Source organism: Podarcis gaigeae (assembly GCF_964106915.1).
Source record: "Podarcis gaigeae genome assembly, chromosome: 9".
In the NCBI taxonomy this organism is placed as follows: Eukaryota; Metazoa; Chordata; class Lepidosauria; order Squamata; family Lacertidae; genus Podarcis; species Podarcis gaigeae.
In genome coordinates this window covers 79897671-79918043 of record NC_139685.1, presented here as the reverse complement: position 1 = coordinate 79918043, position 20373 = coordinate 79897671, and the positions used below count along the sequence as shown (strand labels likewise).

Here is a 20373-nt window from a genome sequence, read left to right as displayed (position 1 = left end):
AGCAGGGTAAGGAAGGGCTGCCCAAAGTCGTGAAAGCCCAAGGCTGAGCTGTGACTTGCGCTGCACTCGGCACATGCTCCAGTGGGCCAGCACCTTATGCCAGCGTCTGGTTCTGGGGGTGCGCATGCAAAGGCCAAATGGGGCACAGCCAGGGAACCCCCCAACCGCTCCCAGCATGACTATCCCTACGGGTCTGGGGTGGGCCTTGCCCTCCGCCTCACTTACAGGCCTCTGGGAAGAGGGTGTGAGATCTCAAATTGCCCTTTCTGACTCTCCATTTGTTCATTTTACACAGACACGCTGTGGCCGTGGGGCGAAGAAGCAAAAGGCATTTTCCCTTTCCAAAACCAGACAAATGCTTCCACACTGGTGGCTAGCAGTTAACATCTTTATTCATCTAGCAAAACACAGTTCAGCTCGTAGACAGAAGTGGAGAAAACTCTGAACAAAAAACTCTTGTGAACAACAATACATTCGTGACCTAACTTACACCCACGGGAGACCCTCCTGGGGGCTTCTCGCTGCTCTTGGGCCAGGGGAGCCTGTCACTCTCCAGTCCGTCAGGGACTGGGGCGGGATGTGGAGTCCAGCACCCTGGGGAGAGCCAAGGGCCTGCCTCTTCCTGCCGCAAGGCACTGGGCAGCTGGCTAGTGATCAGTGATCAGGAGGAGGGGGAACTAATCCTGTCCTGCCACTGGAGTGCAAGAGGGTCCTGGTGCTGAGCTGATCCTCTTTCCCTGGCACAAAAAACAACCTAACGTGTCTCCCTGCCCCCCCCCCCCCGCATGGTTGGTTTGAAGAACTGCGGCTCAGCTTCTCCATAACTTTCCGTTTCTTGCTACAGCAATAGATGTAAAAAATAAATAAATGTGGCCACCGGTAGTCTAACCCTCCTGTGTAGCCTCTCCCGGTGGGAGGCAGAGAACAGCAGGACTGAGCTGTGGCCCAGCTGGAAAAACTAGTGCCCCCCCCCGCCCCAAGCAAGAGGCAGCTGCAGGGTGGGGGGCAAGGCCAGGGTCTCCCACCAGCACTGGGCCCTTAGTATCTGGGAGAGAAGCTGCAGGAGGGCCAGGCCTGGGGGTGCGGGCAGGCCTGCAACTGGCCGTCCTTGCAGAATTGTGCCCCCTCTGGGCCAAGCGCCACTTCAGCCAGGACCCCAGCACCCCGTGGGTCTGGGCAAAGGGAGCCATCAGAGCCATGAGAGACAGATGCCAACTTTTATCAGCCTGATTGGGGCCAAGCACCACCCTTGACAAGGGCCTTTCTAATAGGAGGAGGAGACATTACTAAGATATGGGGGGGGCAGGTGGGGGACGCAATCATTTTTCCACCCTGCACCCATTTCTCAGTGCCTGGGCAGTTTTTTCTCTCTCCAGCCCCCCCCCCCCAAGTTCTTTGGGTCTGTGAGTGTGAGGGCCCTGGGAAATATTCTCGCCTCTTCTTCCCCATCTGCTGGGCATGGATGGTGGTGTCCCTGGTTCTGGAGCCAGAGTAAGTGGTCTGCTGGGGGGGGGGGGCAAGGCAGAGACAGCATCTCCTTGGGGCTTTGAATAGCATGGCGGTGAGAGCAATGATGGGGGGGGGGTCACATGAGGATCTGTGCTCCCTGCCTTGCCCAGAGTGAAGACAGTGGAAGGGAGTGTTTTGGGGACTGTGGCCCTAAAAGGGGGAGGCAAGTTGGGCCCCTGATGCCTGTTCGCTGAGCCCCCTCTGCAGGATGCCCAGAGAGCCTCTGTTTTATCTGTCGTTCCCACCCCCCCAGGCCTGCCTCCAGATGGTCCCCTCTCCTGTGGCCAGGAAGGGCTACGCCAGGACATAGTGGATTATCTCGCTGAGCTCGAAGCCGGTGACCGCAAAGGCACTGCCCTCGGGGTTGCAGAAACGGGCGCCGCAGATCATGGTGTCGGTCACGCATTCCGCGTGGCAGTGCTGAATCTGTGGGGAGATAGGGGGGACCATGTCATTCTGGGTGTCCACCGTAGAGGAACTCCCTGACCCCCAATCTCTGACAGGGCCAAGAAGAGAGCAGCAGGCTTGCTGCAACTCTTCCGCTTCTGACTGGGGCACGGGGGGGGGGGGGCGGGAAATAAGCCACCCAAATCCCTTTCATCCTCCTCCCCCCCCCCCCCCCCGGCTGCCCTTGGGAGGCCCTGGGCTCCCGCAGCCTCCGTCCTCTGCCCTCTAGACCTGCTGCTCAGCTTAAAGCAAACGAGGATGTTGCTTCAAGGCTGTGCAGTTTGTTTGGAAACAGATTGGGGAGGAAGCACCCTGTTATTTTTTTTTGGGGGGGTTGTTGGGCTGCCATAGGAAGGGCTAAAGCTCAGGGGCAGAGAGACTGTTCTGCATGGTAGAAGGTCTCCGATTCAATCTCAAATGGCATCTCGCAGGCAGGCTTGGAAGGGGAGCTAAAGGGCTGCTGCAAGCCATTGTTGACAGCACTAGGGATGGTAGCACAGCTGTCAACTTTCAGATTTGAAAATAAGGGATCAGCAGCCTCAAAAATAAAGGATCAGCAGCCTCACCCGTCCCGGGGACAGACTACCGGATATCTAGGCTACATAACAATCTGGGATAGCAGCGGGAAGCAGCAGGAAACCGTGCTGGAATAAGGGAATTTCCCGCAAGAAAAGGGAAGGCTGACAGCTATGGATGGTAGACTGAGAGGCTGGCTCCGTATAAGGCAACTTCCTGTGTTGGGGATTGGACTAGATAGCCCTTGGGGGTCCCTTCCTACTCTACAAGGTTATGATTCTGTGAGAACACAGAGGCAGAGCCGCTGGCCCAATCCTGCCACAGGGCTTCTGTCCCTCTTTCTAAGGTTTGTCAGAAAAGCCTGCAACTCTGCTTGGGCACAGTGCCAGCCCCCCATCGTCAGCGTGGGCACTCCTGTTTCCGCCAAGCTCCAACTCACAGGCCCGGGAGGGGGAAGCGGGTTGCATGGAGGAGCCCCCAGCTGAGCCCAGGGGCCACATCCAGTGGTGGAGAGTCCCCACGGAACACAATCCAGGGGGCAAGTGGGGTCCATGGCCGGGGCGGAGTGTGGGGCAGGCAAGCAAGAGGAGCTATGCCCCTGGGAGGAGTGCCTGGAGGAATCCTAGAATCTCAAGAGCTGGAAGGGAGCCAAGGGTCATCTAGTCCAACCCCCTGAAATGCAGGAATCTTGGCAAAAGCATCCATGGCCGAGGGCCACCCAACCAGACAAGCCAGCCTCACCTCAATGCCCTCAGAGTCAGGGCTGGGGCTCAGTTTCCAGACTTGCACAAAGGAGTCCTCCGCTGCCGACAGGAGCTGTGTGGGGAGAGGCGTCATCAGTGGGGCTGGGGCCTCCCTTCATTTAGTATTGTTTATTGAATTTATATACCGCCCTATACCTGGAGGTCTCAGGGCGCTTCACAGAAAAGATCAAAATAAAAAACCTCAATATATATATATATAAAATCAAAATATAAACAACAACCCAGTAACACCCCCCTGGCTTGGGCCTGGGGCAGCTCTCCTGGGGGGGAGGGAAAGCTCCCTTAGGAGTGTCTGAGAGTGCGTGCAAAGGGCAGCCATTGCCAGGCAGAGGGAGCAGAAGCCCAGCCAAGAGTGGGAAAGCAGGCCCCTCCTGGTGGGAGCAGTGCTGGAGAGAGCCTCCCTCTGAAATTTTGCCACCAGAGCTCCTAGCCCCTTGGCACAGGCCGTACAGATCCCTCATTAAGCCACTGAACTGTTAGTCTTTGCTCTATCCTGTGGCAAGGAGTTCCACTGGTGCAGTCTCACTCCTGCCCAAACCTGGCATGTCAGTGGCCCAGTCAGAGGACGCCTTTCACATGCGATGGAGCCTGACTCACTTTGCCTGGTCTACTGCACCCGCGAGGCTCTGCCCTGCCCCACCATTCCCCTCTCCTGAGAAACCCCGACTTCCTCAAACGCAGGACAGACCCACCTTCCCCGAGAGGGGCGCCAGGTCCAGGGCATAGATCCATCGGGCGTGAGCACGGACTTCCGCTCGCAGGATCCCGCTTGCTGCCTCATACAGGCGAATGTGCCCGTTGCCGTAACCAGCCGCAATGACGCCGTTCCACAGCTTGACGGAGGAGCAGGTGCACCTGGGCGTGGGGTGGGGATTGGGTGAGGCTCCTGTGCCGGGGGGAGGCTGCTGCTCGGGGGGGGGCAAGAGAAACTGCTGGACATGCAGGGGCCCCCCAGGCTTGATCCCCAGGGGCACCTCGGGACAGGACTGGGAAAGGTGCCTGCTTGGAGCAAGACAGGCCACTGGGAAAGGCTTCCGCTCAGGCCCTGGAGTGGGGCAGGGCTGGGCTGGGTTCAGGGCCATTAGCCACCCTCCCCCCGAACCGCCAGAGTGGTCAAGCCTTCGTTTCCATCTCTCTCAGGGCCGAGTGCTTTCAGGAGGGCCAAATCCTTGTCCCCAGAGCAGGCCTCTCTCTGCGCTTACTCAGAAGCCGGGATCTTGTTGGCCAGCGTGAACTTCTCTCCAGAAAACCAGACGCACAAGGCCCCAGAGTCATCGGCCGTCACCAAATCAGGCACTCCTTCCTGCAGAGGGGGGAAAGGGCAGAATCAGCCCACTGCCCCCACGACAGGGGGCTTTGGGGGCCCTGTGGGAACGGCATCCACCCGGCGGCTCCTTACCGGCTGCTCGCACAGCTCAGCGGCAATGTCGGTGATGGAGTCGCAGTGCTTCTCGAGGACTTCGCTCAGCGTGATGTTGGTGCCTTTGGCGGGGACGTCGAAGACGAGGACCGACCCCAGGGACGTCCCTGCAGAGGGAAGGCAGCCAAGGGGGTTCTGAAGCAGCAGTCCCAGGTGGGCCGGTCTCACCTCACCTGCGAAGGAGCAGCCTCCCACCTGCCCAGGCGAGCTCACCGGGGCAGCCCGTTCTGCACCAACCCTCCTTGCAGCCCTCTCCCAGGGGAATCGGCCTTTGTGCAGGGCAAACAAGTCCTCTGGAGTCAGCTGGCAATCCTGGTTACTCCGCAAAGCAGTGCCACTAGCTTCCCATCCCCACCGCCAAACACGGGGGTCAGCAAGGTTTACCTCGCCTGGGCCGGCCCACTCTCCGTGGGCCAGATCAGGATTTCTGTGATTTCTGGCGTCTGCGCAGATGCGATTTCCAGTGCCACAGAAGCGAGTCACTGCGCTGGTTTAGTGCAGTGTGTGGGGACTCGCCGAGCGGGCAGCTCAGTTTGGGGGCAGCTCGTGGGCCGGTTAAATGACACCTGTGGGCTGCGTGTGGCCCATGGGCCTTTGGTTGCTGACCCCTGGCCAAACGTGTCTCTGCGAAATTCAACCATGGCGCCAATCCCTTCTGCAACTGCTGCAACTGACACACAAAGTGAGGCTTCAGGCATGGCACGTCCTCAGGGGGTCGACTACTCTCACCCACAGCAATGGGGTGGCCCCCCTGCCCAGCAGTGCCTTTGCCTGTGCTCAGCTGTCCTCCTTTGACCTTCTCCCCACCCACGTTTCCTTCCTGCTTCCTCACCTACGCAAACGAAGCGCTGCCCGGTTGCCGCGATCCCACGAGCAAACACGGCCTTCCCTGCAAAGGAAAGAATGCAGAGATCAGGCAGTGGCAGAGGCCTGGGGCTGGCTGGGGGTCTTTGCCCCAGAGCTCCCTGGGCGTGGAAGTGCACCCCTCCAAACGGGCAGGAGGCATGTGCCAGGGAGGTGCCTGTCTACGGGTTTGGAGGTGAGCATAGCCACATCCCCAGCAGGAGGAATCCATGCAAATTCTGAAAAGGGGTGGGCTTCTAAGAAGTTCAGCTCCGAGGCCTCTGCTTCTTCTAGTCCACTCTCTGCTTCTTCTCAGACCTGCTGAGACACAACTTCAGAGAAGATATCAGGACTAGAGGGAAAGAGAAGGGGCCTGCGGGAATATGAGACAGGAGGATTCCAAACTACAAATCTGCTCCAATGGTAACTGGTCTCCAGTAGTTAAGAAAAGTGGGTGTTTTATAGCTCCTCTTTTGGAAATGTGATGTTTGTTTGCCTATAGAAGTATTCATATACTGCTGCATCATAAAAATATTTCACAGTGCTTTACATGAAACAAGCAATAGATTAATAAAAAGTTAAAAAGAAGTTAAAAGCAAAAATAAATTAAAAACAAACATCGACAGAGCACTGTGGAAAGATGTACTTGCAGGTTTTTCTTCATAAAACTCCAAGAAATGTTGTCAAAGGCTTTCTCTGCGTCGATGAATATCAATACTGCTTTTGTATTAATATCAACTTGTAATTTTTCCAAGATGTCAATTAAGTTCCTTGTGTTGTTTGTCATATGTCTGCCTGGGAGAAAGCCTGCTTGGTCTTTATGTATGATTCCTGCTAGGACTTTTTTAAATCTTTTAGCTAAAATGTCAGCAAAAATTTTATAATCCACATTAAGTAGGGATATGGGGCGGTAGTTCTTAAATTGTGTCTTTTCTGACTCATTTTTCGGTATAAGCGTGATATAGGCATCTTTCCACGACTCTGGCGCTCTTTTCCCCTCCATAATTTCATTGCAGACCTCCATTAATGGCTGAATTAAATAGTCCTTCATTACTTTGTAATATTTGGAGGAAAGCCCATCTGGGCCTGGAGACTTGCCAAGCTGCAAATTCTTAATGGCACCTTCAACCTCCTGTTCAGAAATTCTGTCATTCAATATTAATTTGCTCTCCTGAGATATATTTTGTAATCCATTTGTTTTTAAGAATTTCTCAATTTTGGTCTCATTCTGTGGTCCTTGTGCATACAATTGTTTGAAGTATCTCTGGAAACAGTCTTTGATCTCCTGTGGGTTTTGTATAATCCTTCCATTTACTTCAAGATTGGTCACTGTATTTAATTTTTGTCTTTTCTTCAGCTGCCAAGCTAGCAGCTTTCCACACTTATTAGCTGATTCAAAAGTTTTTTGTCTCATTTGTTTAATCTTCCATTCTATGTCCTGATTAACCAATTTCAAATACTGTGCCTGATATGACTTAATTTCTCGCAGGATCTTCTGTGATTTTGGTTTAGACCTTAATCTCTTTTCTCCTTCTCTAATTTTCTCCAAAATCTTCCCTTTCCTTTCCTCTTGAAGTCTCCTCTTTATAGCATTTTGTTGAATCAGAAAACCTCTAATAACGGCTTTACTTGCGTCCCAGATTACTCTTTTTTCCACAGTTGTCTTTAAATTTATTTCAAAATAGTCTTTCATGATTTTTGGGGCCTTCTTAATAATTTCAGGATCTCTAAACAAGGTGTCATTCATTCTCCATCTAAAGGAACCAATCGGTGTTAATTTCATGTCCATTCTCACAGGGTTATGGTTGGAGCAGATTTTTGGGCAGATTTGCACCTTCCGGATCTTGGGTGCCATCCCTCTTGTAATCCAAATTTGGTCAATTCTTGTCTAAGTCATATTAGCTTCAGAGAAGAAAGTTCCCTCCCTTCCTAGGGGGTTTTTAGTTCTCCAAATGTCAATCAAGTCCATATTGTCTGTCATTTCAAAAAAAAGTCTTTGGTAGTCTTCCATCTTTTGTAACTACCTGTCTTTCAGATTTGTCCATATGTGTTGACACAACTCCATTCATATCTCCCATCAAAATAATGTTCTGGTCCATATGATCCAACAACGTCTCATGCAGTTTCTTGTAAAACTCTGATTTCCCCTCATTAGGTGCGAAGACTCCAATTATTAATACTTTCTCTCCTTGTATTTGTATTTCAATTGCTACAAATCGTTCATGTTCATCCTTGAAAAGAAATTTTGGTGACAACTTCTCTTTTGTATATATCACAACTCCTCTTTTTTTAACTTTGTCTGATGAGATAAATTCTTGACCTAGTCTCTTGTTTACCAATAATTTCCTGTGGAGTCTTGTTATATGTGCTTCTTGTAAGCAAATCAAATCCAATTGTTCCTTTTTTAACATATGAAAAATTCTCTTCCTCTTGCTAGGGGAATTAAGACCCCGGATGTTCCAAGTTAACATCTGCAGAGACATGTTGTAGTTATTGTAAAGTTCCTCCAACTGCTCCCAAAAGTTGTTCTTCTTCTGATGGTTGTGTCTCTTTCTCTAGTCGGTTCGACCCCAAGGGGTGTCTGTCTAGATCAGGTGGTCCCAATCCTAGTATCTCCAAATCTCTTGTCCTTGCCTCCCATTTTAGTTCTTCCCCAAAGTCCTTCAGGAAACTCACTTTATCTTCCTTTGATCTTATCTTTATTTTCTTTCCTTTAAATGTAAACGAGAGGCCTTGCGGAAATTCCCACCTGAACAAGATATTGTTCTTCCTTAGTAGGTCAACCAAGTCACTGTAGTTAGTTCTGAGGTCTAGTAGATATTTTGGGATATCTTTAAAAATCTCAATTCTCTCACTTCCAATCTTCAGTGCTTTCTTGTAATGCAGGCCCAGTATTTTGTCTCTTTCTTCTTTCGATCTTAGTGAAATCAAGCAGTCCCTCACTCTGTTCTTCCTTTTGACTCTTCCCAGCCAAAAGGCACTCACTATCTCAAATTCTTCTGATTCTAGACCCCAAAAGGTCTCAAATTCCAATGCGAGAAACTCTACTAGTTCTCCTTCCTCTGTTTCTGGAACTGATCTTAATCTCAAATTGGCCTGTTTTTCCTTAAGTTCAATCAGAGAGAATTGTGCCTTGTAATCATCCAGTTTTCTGTTTATTGGCGGTATTTTTTCCTCTACCGCCAAAACCCTCTCCCTGGCTTCCTCTGCTGTCTGTCTGGTCTCCTTCGATTCCTGCAGTAACCTGTCAATTGCCTGGGTGTTGGAATTCACTTTCTGTCCTACGTCATTCACTTTTTGTCCAAGGTCTTGGATAGTTGAAGTATTTAAATCTATCTTAGCTGTCAGATTCTGTAAAGCTGAAAGGATCTTGTCCAGTGTTGTAGATTCTGGTCCTGCTGGTCTTGCTCCCTTAAATTCTTCTCTTTCTGTAGCTTGTGAAGCAGAAAGACCTGTTACAGATGCTCTTCTATAGTGTTGTTGTTGCTGCTGTGTCTGCAGTTGCGACTGTTGTCTGGTTTTATATTTTATTACTTTCTCTTTCTCTTTCGCCTTCTCCTGCGGCTTATCTTGTGGATTGTCTTGATCCATTCCTGTGTCTCAGAAAAGTCAAGGTCACTCACACAGTTCTCACAGCTCCCAGGTTTATTTCTCAGCAGTGAACAAAAATAACAGCTGCAGCGGAAAATCCCCAGCTATAACAAAGAGTTCCTCTAGGGGAGCAGAGTAGCAAAATGTATCCTGGATGAGTAGTTTTAAAACAGTATCTTTGCTGGCATATCAATGTTACTCAAAAAGCAACAGTTACAGGCTCAAAGTTTCTCTTAAAAGAGTAGCTATTCTTTTGCAGAAGTCTGCAGTAGTGCTTACAATGTAATGCTTACAATGTCTCTAAAGCGGTGCAATCAGGGTGGCCATTCAATTACTTAAGGCAGTCCGAGATCAAAGATTGAGTGGTGGGTTCTATCCCCCCTTTCTCTTTTAAGGGGGGGGGGTCTCCTGTCAGACAATGTAATTTAGCTCTTTATAACAAAGTCCATTTCTTTGGTTCCAAGCTTCTTTATCCCTTGCTTTCAAACTGTCTACAGATCGGCAAAGTGGGCTTCCTGTTTAGACTCTGCCGATTTCAGGTTCAAATTCAAGATCAAAATCCCAGATCAAAGTGTCAAAGTCAAGTTCAGGTTCACTTCTATTGGGTCTTATTCTTTGATCCTTCCAGATTTCCCCAGATCTTACTCACGGGTAGATGTTTCAGATCGATGTTTCACAGGAAAAAGGTCAGCGCTCTCCGGCAATTGCTGTGCAGCTTCGCTCCGTAGAAGTAGCGATCGACTCCCAGCACAGCGCCAAACCCCTGCTCCGCTCCGGAGCTCTTTTCAGGGCTCCTTTGACAGTTCGGGGGGGGGCGCGATGTGCCCACTGAGTCCCACGGCCCCAGGCTTCTCCCGCCTGCGGGTTTTTTAAGGGTCCTCCGCTTCACTGCAGCGGTGGACCCGATTTCTACGGAGCTTCTCCCTCCTGTCAGAGGGAATCCACCATTACCGATAGGCGCCGCCTCCGGAAGCCTTTTTTTTTTTTTTTTTAGGGAGGGGAATATCTCCTGTCTTGGACGAAAAAGGTGGGACCTGCTATTGCTGCTGCTCAAGATAGGAAAGCACAATGAATTTTCACTGTTTGAAACATGGCAGCCCCCCTTGTGAACTCGAAAGCAGGTGCCCTTCCCTCCCTCCTGCCAGGAATAGAAAGGGTACCTGGAGGTGACTCCAAGCCCTCCAGGGCATGCCAGTAGACCATGATGGACCCGTCCGACTCGTACATCTTGGAGGAAGGGGGAAAGAGCAGAGAGAGAAAGGTAAGAGGCGCTGGAGAATCCAGCAGGCGGTTCCCAGGGCCGGGCCAAATCCCAGAAGGCGGGGTGGGTCTGGAAGGCTTGGGGCCTTTCTAGGGCAGAGGTTTCCGTGGCCCCCGGCTCCATTTCTCACCTGGATCCCCTTCCGTGACGTCAGAACCAAGAGGACCCGGGAAGGGAGGACACACCAGGCAGCCTGGAAGACAAAGGTGCAAATAGAGGAAGCAGGAAGATGCCCTTCTCTGCCCCCTGCCTGCTTCCCCGTGGCCACAGAGGAAAGCACAGTTAAATGAGGAAGGCAATGCTTCAGAGCATGTGCAAAGCGCCTTCCAACTCTTCCCTCCCTCTCGAGCAAATGCAACCATCACCTGGCCCAGCACCTTGGAGGTGTTTAAGCAGAGCAGTTGGATGCCCATTGGTCAGGGATGCTTTAGTTGTGATTCCTGTATTGCAGCGGGCTGGACTAGATGACTCCATGGGGTCCCTTTCACCGCTACAGTTCTATGATTCTATGTCTGTGGGCAGCAAGGCAAGGAGACCCACGGAGGCTGCCTGAGATGCCACCACGCTCACAAGCCACACCACAGAGCCAAAGCAGGCCTAGAAAGGTGCCAGCGACTGGCTCAGTAGTGAAGGAAAGGCATTCTGCACGGGCTCAGGGGCACTGTTGTTCCTTTTGTGCATTCTGGACTGGGACTCTGATAGAAAGGTCTGGGGCTGAGTTTAAATAAAGCCCTGCACTTCACAACTACAGCGGTAAGGTTGGTGACTGCCAAAAATTGGAAAAGCAGCAGCGTCCCAACTAAAACAGACCGGTTAACTAAAATGATAGAATACTTCCATATTGCCGAACTAACAGGGAGGATAAGAGGAGATATGGTACAAAAAGTGAATAAGGAGTGGGCTATCTTTAAGGAATACATCAAAATTTATGTGGAAAAGGTAGAATTTCTGACAGATATTCTGACAGTGAATCCAGAAAATGATTAGAGAGAAAGGAGAGTAAAGTCAAGGCAGAAGAAGAGATTAAAGAAAGAATGAAATACGTTTAAGCTAGTTGGAAAAATAAAGTAGCGTAACAAGAACAGCTGGAAGTCAAGTCACTTGGTGGGTGTCCGTGTGGGGTAGGAGTGTAGGTATGTTGATATGTACGGTGTAGGTAGGTAGTATATAGAGTAATGTAGGTATGTTTTATGTTATGAAAATAAGGTAGTGTGTTGTGTACGTGTACAGTGGTACCTCGGGTTACTTACGCTTCAGGTTACATACGCTTCAGGTAACAGACTCTGCTAACCCAGAAATAGTACCTTGGGTTAAGAACTTTGCTTCAGGATGAGAACAGAAATTGTGCTCTGGCGGCGCAGCAGCAGCAGGAGGCCCCATTAGCTAAAGTGGTGCTTCAGGTTAAGACCCGTTTCAGGTTAAGAATGGACCTCCAGAACAAATTAAGTACTTAACCCAAGGTACCACTGTATTATGTAAATGTATATGTATGTGTTTTATATGTACATATGTTTTATACGTTAATTAAAACAATTAAAATAGATAAATAAATGAATAAAGCCCTGCACTTCTGGCCAGGCAGACTCCTCTCTGCCCCAGCCTGTTCCAATCGCCCTTTCGATCAGCATGTTCTGGGCTGGCCAATGTTGATGCCTCAGGGTGCCGATATTGGCTTCTCAGTGACAGCAGAAGAGCAGCTGCCCTGTGGGGAATTGATTGGGCAGGGAGCTGGGGATGGGCTCCCCTCCCTCCCTGCCAGCCCCGTTACCTGGGTGATGATGGAGGCCCCCACGCCCAGGCTGCCCTCCTTGGCCTGCAGCTGGCGGTGGGAGAAGCTGAGGCCGTCGTCGGAGGCGCTCACCATGTTGACGGTGGTGCCGTGCACGCTGGCAAAGTAGGTGAGCTGCTTGGCCGGGAGGGGCAGGACGCTCATGTTGTTGTACAGCGCCAGGCTGCTGTCCTTCAGCAAAATGCTCTTCTCCTTTCGGTACATCCTGCTTGGGGGAGACTGGGGGGGGAGAGAAGGGGCATGGGGCCAAGAGGCAGAGGAAGCCCCCCGAGAGAGGCAGCAGCACAGCTTGAAAGCCAGCCAGGTAATAGTAATAATAAGAGTAATAATAATAATAATAATTTATTTATACCCCGCCCACCTGGCTGGGTTTCCCCAGCCACTCTGGGCGGCTTCCAGCAAAACACTAAAATACAATAACCTATTAAACATTAAAAAGCTTCCCCAAATAGGGCTGCCTTCATATGTCTTCTGAATGTCAGGTAGTTATTTTTCTCTTTGACACCTGATGGGAGGGCGTTCCACAGGGTGGGTGCCACCACCGAGAAGGCCCTCTGCCTGGTTCCCTGTAACCTCACTTCTCGCAGGGAGGGAACCACCAGAAGGCCCTTGGAGCTGGACCTCAGTGTCTGGGCAGAACATTGAAGTACTGGCCTCCAGGACTGGACTACAACTCCCATCAGGCCCAGCCAGTGCAGCCAATGGTCAGGGATGATGGGAACTGCAGTTCAGCCATGAAGGGCACCCACCTATGACGGATGCTTCAGTTGAGATTCCTGCGTTGCAGGGGGTTGGACTAGATGGCCCCTGGGGTCCCTTCCTCCTCTACAGTTCTATGAAGGTCCGAGGAGTCCTCCACAGGTTCTGCCGCCCTGGACCACCATGACTGCCTGAGCCGCCAGGATTTGCACCATTTGGAATTTTCACCTTGGCCCCTGAGGCTGCTGGGAAGTGCCCTGGCCCCGTTTTTTTAATGTCTGATGTTTTATTCTGATTGCAATATTCTGTTGGGAGCTGCCCAGAATGGCTGGAGAAACCCAGTCAGATGGGCGGGGTATAAATAAATTATTATTATTATTATTATTATTATTATTATTATTATTATTAATCATTATCTTCCAGGCAAAGTAACATTGTGTGGGGTTATTTATTATTCTTTATTTATTTATATACAACGTCATGCAAGCCACATTTTACAATCAATTGTTGCTGTTGTTTAGTCGTTTAGTCGTGTCCGACTCTTCGTGACCCCCTGGACCAGAGCACGCCAGGCACTCCTGTCTTCCACTGCCTCCCGCAGTTTGGTCAAACTCATGCTGGTAACCTCTGTGCTTTCGGAACATAGCTGTCAATGTTTCCCTTTTTTAAAACAAAATCCCCTTATTCCAAATAGGATTCCTCGCAAGAAAAGGGAAAAGTTGACAGCTATGCTTCGGGAGCTGCTCTTGCCGGTGCCTGGCTGAGGTCGAGTCAAGAGCTCGTGGGGTGTCGGGGTTGGTGTGTCGGAAAAAGTAAGGTAAAGGGACCCCTGACCATGAGGTCCAGTCGCGGATGACTCTGGGGTTGCGGCGCTCATCTCGCTTTATTGGCCAAGGGAGCCGGCATACAGCTTCCAGGTCATGTGGCCAGCAGGACTAAGCCGCTTCTGGCGAACCAGAGCAGCGCACGGAAACGCCGTTTACCTTCCCGCCGGAGCGGTACCTATTGATCTACTTGCACCTGGGGGTGCTTTCGAACTGCTAGGTTAGCAGAAGCAGGGACTGAGGAACGGGAGCTCACCCTGTCATGGGGATTCGAACTGCCAACCTTCTGACTGGCAAGCCCTGGGCTCTGGTTTAGACCGCAGCTCCACCTGCGTCCCTCTATTATAGAGGAACGCAGTAAAGGACCCCTGGATGATTAAGTCCAGTCAAAGGCATACAAACAAAATGATGATGACGATGACTATAGGGTTGCAGCGCTCATCTCGCTTTCAGGCTGAGGGAGCCAGCATCTGTCCACAGACAGCTTTCCGGGTCATGTGGCCAGTGTGGCACCCAGAAACCAATGTCCCGACTGGAAGGACGTGTGGCTCCAGAATTGGCCTCCACAGTCACTTGCGGACTCATTGTTAAAACCGTGTTCATGGAAGACAATTTTACTCGGCTACAAGGGACTGCCAAAGAAGAAGAAGATGGCTAAACTGCTTCTGGTGCAACGGAACACCGTGATGGAAACCACAGCAGCGCACGGAAACGCCGTTTACCTTCCCGCCAGAGCGGTACCTATTGATCTACTTGCACTTCGATGAGCTTTTGAACTGCCAGGTTGGCAGGAGCAGGGACCGAGCAGCGGGAGCTCACCCCGTCATTGCGGGGATTCAAGTCCGAGGCTCAGTGGTTTAACCCACAGCGCCACCCGCATCCCTGTGGAGAGAGACCAGGGTTCAAATTCACCTCGCTGCCTCTCTGCCCGCCCTCCCTCGCGGGGGTTGTGCTGGGGGGGGGCAGGCGGGCTGGAGAGGCCCAGGAGGCTCCGCTCCCTCCCCGCACTGCGACATCTAGCTCCTCAGGACCAGGGCTCACGAGCAGGGGCGGGGCGGCCAAGTCCCCGCCGCGCAGGTCCCGGCTCTTCCCGGCCCGCGCCCCCCCCTCCCCGGCCCGCGGCGCCCGCCGCCTCACCCGCCGCCGCCGCCGCCGCCTTCTCCAGCGCCTCTTCCTCCTCCGGCCCGCTTGCCCCGCTGTCATGGAGACGGCGCCCGGGCGCGCTGACGTCACGACGGTGGCCGGCCGGGCGCGGGCGATTGGCGGCCCGGCGGAGTTGCCATGGCGACGCGGCTCCTGGCGGCGTCTCGCGGGGCGCGCCCGTCTCTGCGCGAAGTCTCCTCCACCTTCCTCAGCCTGGCGGTGAGGGCGCGGCGAGGGCGAGGGCGAGGGCGGCGGCGGAACTCCCCGCCTCAGGAGGCGCCGGGCCGGGAGCGCGGGAGGGGGGGGCCGGGGGCCAGCCAGTCCAGCCCGCCGCCTGCCCGCCAGGAGGAGCTTCCCTGGCCCCTCACCACCCTCAGCATTTTCGTTGTATGCCGCCTTTACCTAGTTAAAACAAGGCGGCTCCCACCAGGACAGGATTGACACGCTGGAGCTGAGATCCCTGCTGCAAGACAGGGGGTTGGGATGGATGACCTCGGGGGTCCCTCGCCCCTCGCCGGCCCGCTGCTCCGAGGGTCAATTAGCCCAGGGCCCTGCCCTGCAGGAGCTTGGAAGGAATGGTTCCGGGGCCCCTTCCCACTCCAGGGTTCCGGCTCCAAGGTTCTGCTGGCTCTAATAAGAATAATTTGTTATTATTTATACCCAGCCCGTCTGGCTGGGCTTCCCCAGCCACTCTGGGCGGCTTCCAACCAAATATTAAAAACAATACAGTGGTACCTCAGGTTACATACGCTTCAGGTTCCAGACTCTGCTAACCCAGAAATAGAACCTCGGGCTAAGAACTTTGCTTCAGGATGAGAACAGAAATTGTGTGGCGGCGGCAGCAGGAGGCCCCATTAGCTAAAGTGGTGCTTCAGGTTAAGAACAGTTTCAGGTTAAGAACAGACCTCCGGAACGAATTAAGTACTTAACCCAGGTCAGAGGCAGCCCTGCAGCGCTGGAAGGGGGCCGGGGGCCGGATTGCAGGTTTCCCACCCTGGAGAACGGGAGGCCGGGCTGGACATTGGGATCCCTCCACAGGGTCTGACCCAGCAAACTCCTCTGACGCTCCTGGGAAATTCTCCTCTGGACATCAGAGAGTCAGCGGATAAGAGCCTTCAGCTGGATCGGGCCTCTGGGTCTCCCTCTGGCCGACCAGATGCCCCAAATGGGAAAACCACAAACCTGACCCAAGCACAGGAGCAACTCTCTCCCCCTGCGGCTCCAGCACCTGGGATTCAGAGGCATACAAAGCAAATATTTCCCCACTAAGCACATATATTTTGACTTCCCTTCTCCGCTGTTGCGGTTTCTTATAATTTTATTTTAAAATACTGCATTTCCTATGTTAGTCCGTCTATTAATTGCTTCCTAATATTTCTACAGCATTACTTTTAACTGCTTGTCTTACGTTGATCCCGCTAATGAACTTCTATGTATTCAAATATCCCACGAATTTCTCCCATTCCTTGATGAAATTCCTTTCCTCTTGGTTTTTTACTTGTAACGTAGAACTGCAGAATTGGAAGGGACACCAGGGGTCATTTAGTCCAACCCCTGGAATATGTCCTACCATCTTCTAAAGCCATCTCAATTAGTGGTCATCACTTCCTCCTGTGGCAGCGAGTTCCGCGGTTTATCTCCCCGCCTTTCTTTCATCTCTCCTGAATCTTCCAGCTGCCCGGGTGTCTCTTCCCCATGAGCTCCAGCTGCCCTGCTCTCCTCTTGGCCTTCACCCTTGGGGTGTCCCCTGGCGATGGCCTGAAACTTCCGTCCTCCTCCCTGACCGTTGGTCCTGCTGATGGCGGGTGCTGGACTGCCGATCCCCTGGCGGGGGTCCCGCTAGCTGGCCCCATGGCAACCGCCGCTCTGGGGCCCTGGCGGCTTCTCCTCCCTTCAACTCGTCTCTGTTCTCACTGTTCTCAGAACAATGAGCTTTGTGGGTTCTTTGGAATGGTCTGGCGGTTGGTGGACTGGGCTTCCGCTCTGGGACTCTGTGGTCCAGAGCGGCTGCAGGTGAGCCTCCCTCAGGTGGGCAGCAGGTGGGTGGCCCTCCCGAAGGAGGTAAAAATTGGCAAAGAAAGGGGTGGAAACCCAGAGGTGCAGGGTGACCCAGGTGCTTCGGGGGGCGGTCTTCAGTCCCGGTGGTTTCATCACAGCTGAATTGGTTTCGCTTTGTTTCCGGGGGCAGAGAAGTTGATAATGGTTTACAGGTGACCTGCATCTTGTGCATGGGTTACATTCTGGGATGGCACACACGTAAGTGCGCATAGTTGAGCTGCCCTATTCGAACTGCTCCTGCAACATGGAGGTGCTGCGCGGAATGAGTTTCTTGCTGCCACCCCCCCCCCCCAAATCAAACTATAAGGATAAAACCTTTTTTTTTGCAGTGTCTTTTCAGCACAAAAGACATTTTAAGCTCTCTGCCATCCATGTCTTTAATGCCCACGATTTAAACCAGCTGTCAGCTGCATCAAGTTGAAATCGTGCAGGTGAACGGGCCTCAGTTGAGGATTCTGGGTGCGGTTTCTTGTAAGAACTTATTCTTGTCTTTCGTTTGCGATCCCCACTCAGGCGGTTCCAGTTCCGACCAGCAAGCGGACACGGCCGGACGCCTGGGTTCCCTCTCTGGGCCTGAGGTTGAGCTGTCACACCAGGGACACCCGGCCCCCTGCTGGCTGCTCTGCTTCTGTTTTCCGGCCATTGAAGTCCTTGGCCCCTATCCTGTCAAATGTTCTTCCTGCAGAGATAAGGCTGGCACCAGCCAGAGGGCCTTTTCACCACCTGTGGGAAAATTTCCCTCTTCTCCCGGACTTTCCCTAACCCTCTCTTATTTATTTCCTCAATTGTACCTTTGGTCTACGGAGGTCCGTGAGGTGTGTCTGGCTCTCCTCTTCCTCACTGAATCGCCAGAACAACCCTGCAAGGTAGGTGAGGCGGAGAGTCGGGTGTGGCCCAAGGTCACTCACTGAGCTTCCTGGCTGAGTGGGGACTCGAACCCTGGTCTTCCAGGTTAGAGTCTGACACTCTAACCCAGGGGTCAGCAACCTAAGGCCCATGGACCGGAAGTGGCCCGCACAGGTCGTTTGACCAGCCCCCGAGCTGTCCCCGAATTGAGATGCCCGCTAGCACTGGTGCAGCTCGGTGCAGGGACTTGCTTCCGCGGCGCCAAAAATCACATCTGCACAGACGCAGGTGCCGAAAATTGCATCTGTGCCGGCGCAGATGCCAAAAACCACAGGCGCACACGCAATCCAGCCCATGGAGGAATCTCCGCAGGACCGATCTGGCCCAGTCAAGATAAACCTTGCTGACCCCTGCTCTAACCATTATGCTGCATAGCCTCTCCCTCCATATTGGTTCCTGGTGTCATCAGCCATGATGGTGACTGTTGATGATTATCTTCGTTGCCAGTTGCTACACGCTCTCCTAACTGAAAAGCAGCGCAGAAATTTTTAATTAAGTAATTAAGTTGATTCTCGTGCGACAAGGATCAGACAAATCCGTGGAGAAGGAGAGGGCTGTGGATGGCTGCTAGCCAGAATGCCTCTGCTCTGCAATGTTTCTGAATCCCACTTGCTGGAAACTACAGGAGGGGAACCTAGGGATAAACATGACAGCCAAAAATCTGAATCTATTTAAAGATAATTATGAAAAATGCTGGTCAGAGGTTAAAAAAGATTTAGAAATCTGGTCAAAATTGAAGCTCTCCTTGTTGGGTCGAATTGCTGCTATAAAGATGAATGTATTGCCAAAAATGTTGTTTTTGTTTCAAACCTTGCAGATTGTGGACAGGATGGACTGTTTCAAGAGGTGGCAGAGAGACATTTCTAAGTTTGTCTGGCAGGGCAAAAAGCCCAGAATAAAATTTAAAATATTGACTGATGCTAAGGAAAGAGGGGGGTTTGCCCTGCCGGACATGAAGCTATATTATGAATCAGCAGCATTCTGCTGGATGAAAGACTGGCTACTTCTTGAAAACACTGACATTCTAGATTTGGAAGGGTTTAACAATGCGTTTGGGTGGCATGCATATTTGTGGTACGACAAGGTTAGAGCTCATAGAGCATTCAAGAACCATATTGTCAGGAAAGCAGTTTTTAATGTCTGGACAAGATACAAAGATTTATTAGAAAATAAGACCCCAAGGTGGTTGTCACCTATGGAAGCTAAGGCTCTGAAAAGACTCAATATGGAGGCCAAGTGGCCGAAATATTGGGAGATATTAGAACAAAACGGAGACACATGGAGATTGCAGAGTTTTGAGAAACTAAAAGATAAAGTGCGAGATTGGCTACACTATTATCAAATTAGAGAGGTTTTTAATATGGATAAAAAAATAGGTTTCCAGGTGGAAAAATCGAAATTTGAAACGGAATTGTTAGAACCTAAGACCAAGGTACTTTCAAGAATGTACAACTTGCTGTTAAAGTGGAATACTCAGGATGAAACGGTCAAATCAGCTATGATTAAGTGGGCACAAGACATCGGTTATAACATTATGTTTGCTGACTGGGAACGGTTATGGACCACCGGTATGAAATTCACGGCATGTAATGCTTTGAAAGAAAATATGAAAATGATTTATAGGTAGTACATGACACCAGTCAAGCTTGCAAAAATATACCATTTGCCTGACAATAAATGTTGGAAATGTAAGGAAACTGAGGGAACATTCTTTCACCTCTGGTGGACGTGCCCAAAGGTTAAGGCTTTCTGGGAAATGATCTATAATGAACTGAAAAAGGTATTTAAGTATACCTTCCTTAAGAAACCAGAGGCCTTTCTCTTGGGCATTGTCGGCCAGATGGTAGGACAGAACTTTCTTTATGTATGCAACAACAACAGCAAGAATACTCATCGCAAAATACTGGAAGACACAAGATTTGCCCACCCTGGAAGAAGGGCAGATGCAATTGATTGACTACATGGAATTGGCAGAAATGACTGGCAGAATCCGAGATACGGGAGAAGAACAAACGGAAGAAGATTGGAAGAAATTTAAAGACTATCTGCAAAAACATTGCAAATTATTTGAATGTTAAAGTGATGCAGGATATAAAGATAGTGCGGCATTAGTGACATAGTTGAAAGGAATATGTAAAGATGTTTTATGAGCAATAAGTAAAGAAATATAGCAAAATTAATCAATGTTAAAATGATGAGGGATTAGAAGATAAGTGGTCAGTAGCGGAATGGTTAATTTAAAAGAAAATAAGCAATATTAAAATTAATCAAAATAGTGGAAGGATATGCTGAAAACAAATTAGAAATTGGAATATGGAAAGGGGAGGTGTGAGGAAGTCGGGAAAGCAAGCAACAAGAAATTAAGATTTGAACTTATATATTTTTTTCTGTTTCTTTATGTTTTATATTGTGTTTTGTCTGTTATTGTGTTGTTTTGTGTTGTTACGATAAAAATTTGTTGAAACTTTAATAAAAATATTTTAAAAAAATAAACTACAGGAGGGGAGAAGGATCCCGCGTGCAAATTCTGCTTGCGGGTTTCCTATTGGGGCCTCCGGTCGGCCACTGTGACATCAGGGTGCTGGACTAGATGCCCCCCCTTT

The 20373-nt window shown here is 50.9% G+C and overlaps 2 protein-coding genes across 7 annotated transcripts in view; one reads left to right on the top strand and one right to left on the bottom strand.

Moving 5' to 3' along the window:
• Window positions 1-374: 374 nt before the first annotated feature.
• On the bottom strand, window positions 375-16437 carry WDR54 (WD repeat domain 54). 3 transcript variants are annotated; one of them, XM_083757157.1, is made up of 10 exons: window positions 16305-16437; window positions 12120-12359; window positions 10482-10544; window positions 10251-10317; window positions 5489-5545; window positions 4636-4763; window positions 4439-4539; window positions 3929-4091; window positions 3214-3288; window positions 375-1935 (listed from the first exon to the last, which is right to left on the bottom strand). In XM_083757157.1, exons 1-10 carry the CDS (start codon window positions 16377-16379, stop codon window positions 1804-1806), a joined length of 1101 nt encoding a protein of 366 aa, XP_083613283.1. In that variant the 5' UTR covers window positions 16380-16437; the 3' UTR covers window positions 375-1803. The 3 variants fall into 3 exon arrangements, with proteins under 3 accessions (XP_083613283.1, XP_083613284.1, XP_083613285.1); XM_083757158.1 differs by having other exon boundaries at window positions 16377-16398; XM_083757159.1 differs by lacking the exon at window positions 16305-16437 and adding an exon at window positions 14814-14900.
• LOC310852997 (uncharacterized protein C2orf81 homolog) overlaps window positions 14925-20373 on the top strand; it is a gene marked incomplete at its 5' end in the record, with an annotated part of 28338 nt that continues 22889 nt past the window's right edge. The window contains 2 exons of one of the 4 annotated variants that reach the window (XM_083757112.1): window positions 16502-16820; window positions 17669-17730. In XM_083757112.1, the coding sequence (XP_083613238.1) occupies window positions 16502-16820; window positions 17669-17730 (381 nt within the window). Of the gene's footprint in view, window positions 15026-16501; window positions 16847-17377; window positions 17731-20373 lie in introns of those variants that run through there. The other 3 variants (XM_083757115.1, XM_083757113.1, XM_083757114.1) reach the window with 3 other exon arrangements.

Coding starts and splice junctions, on each gene's coding strand:
- WDR54 (XM_083757157.1), bottom strand. CDS start 16,379: ATGGTAGGACATATTCCAGGGGTTGGACTAAATGACCCCTGGTGTCCC. Junction 10,318..10,481: donor CGTCACGGAAGGGGATCCAG/GTGAGAAATGGA, acceptor CCTTCCTCCAAG/ATGTACGAGTCGGACGGGTC. Junction 1,936..3,213: donor CTGACTCTGAGGGCATTGAG/GTGAGGCTGGCT, acceptor ATCTCCCCACAG/ATTCAGCACTGCCACGCGGA.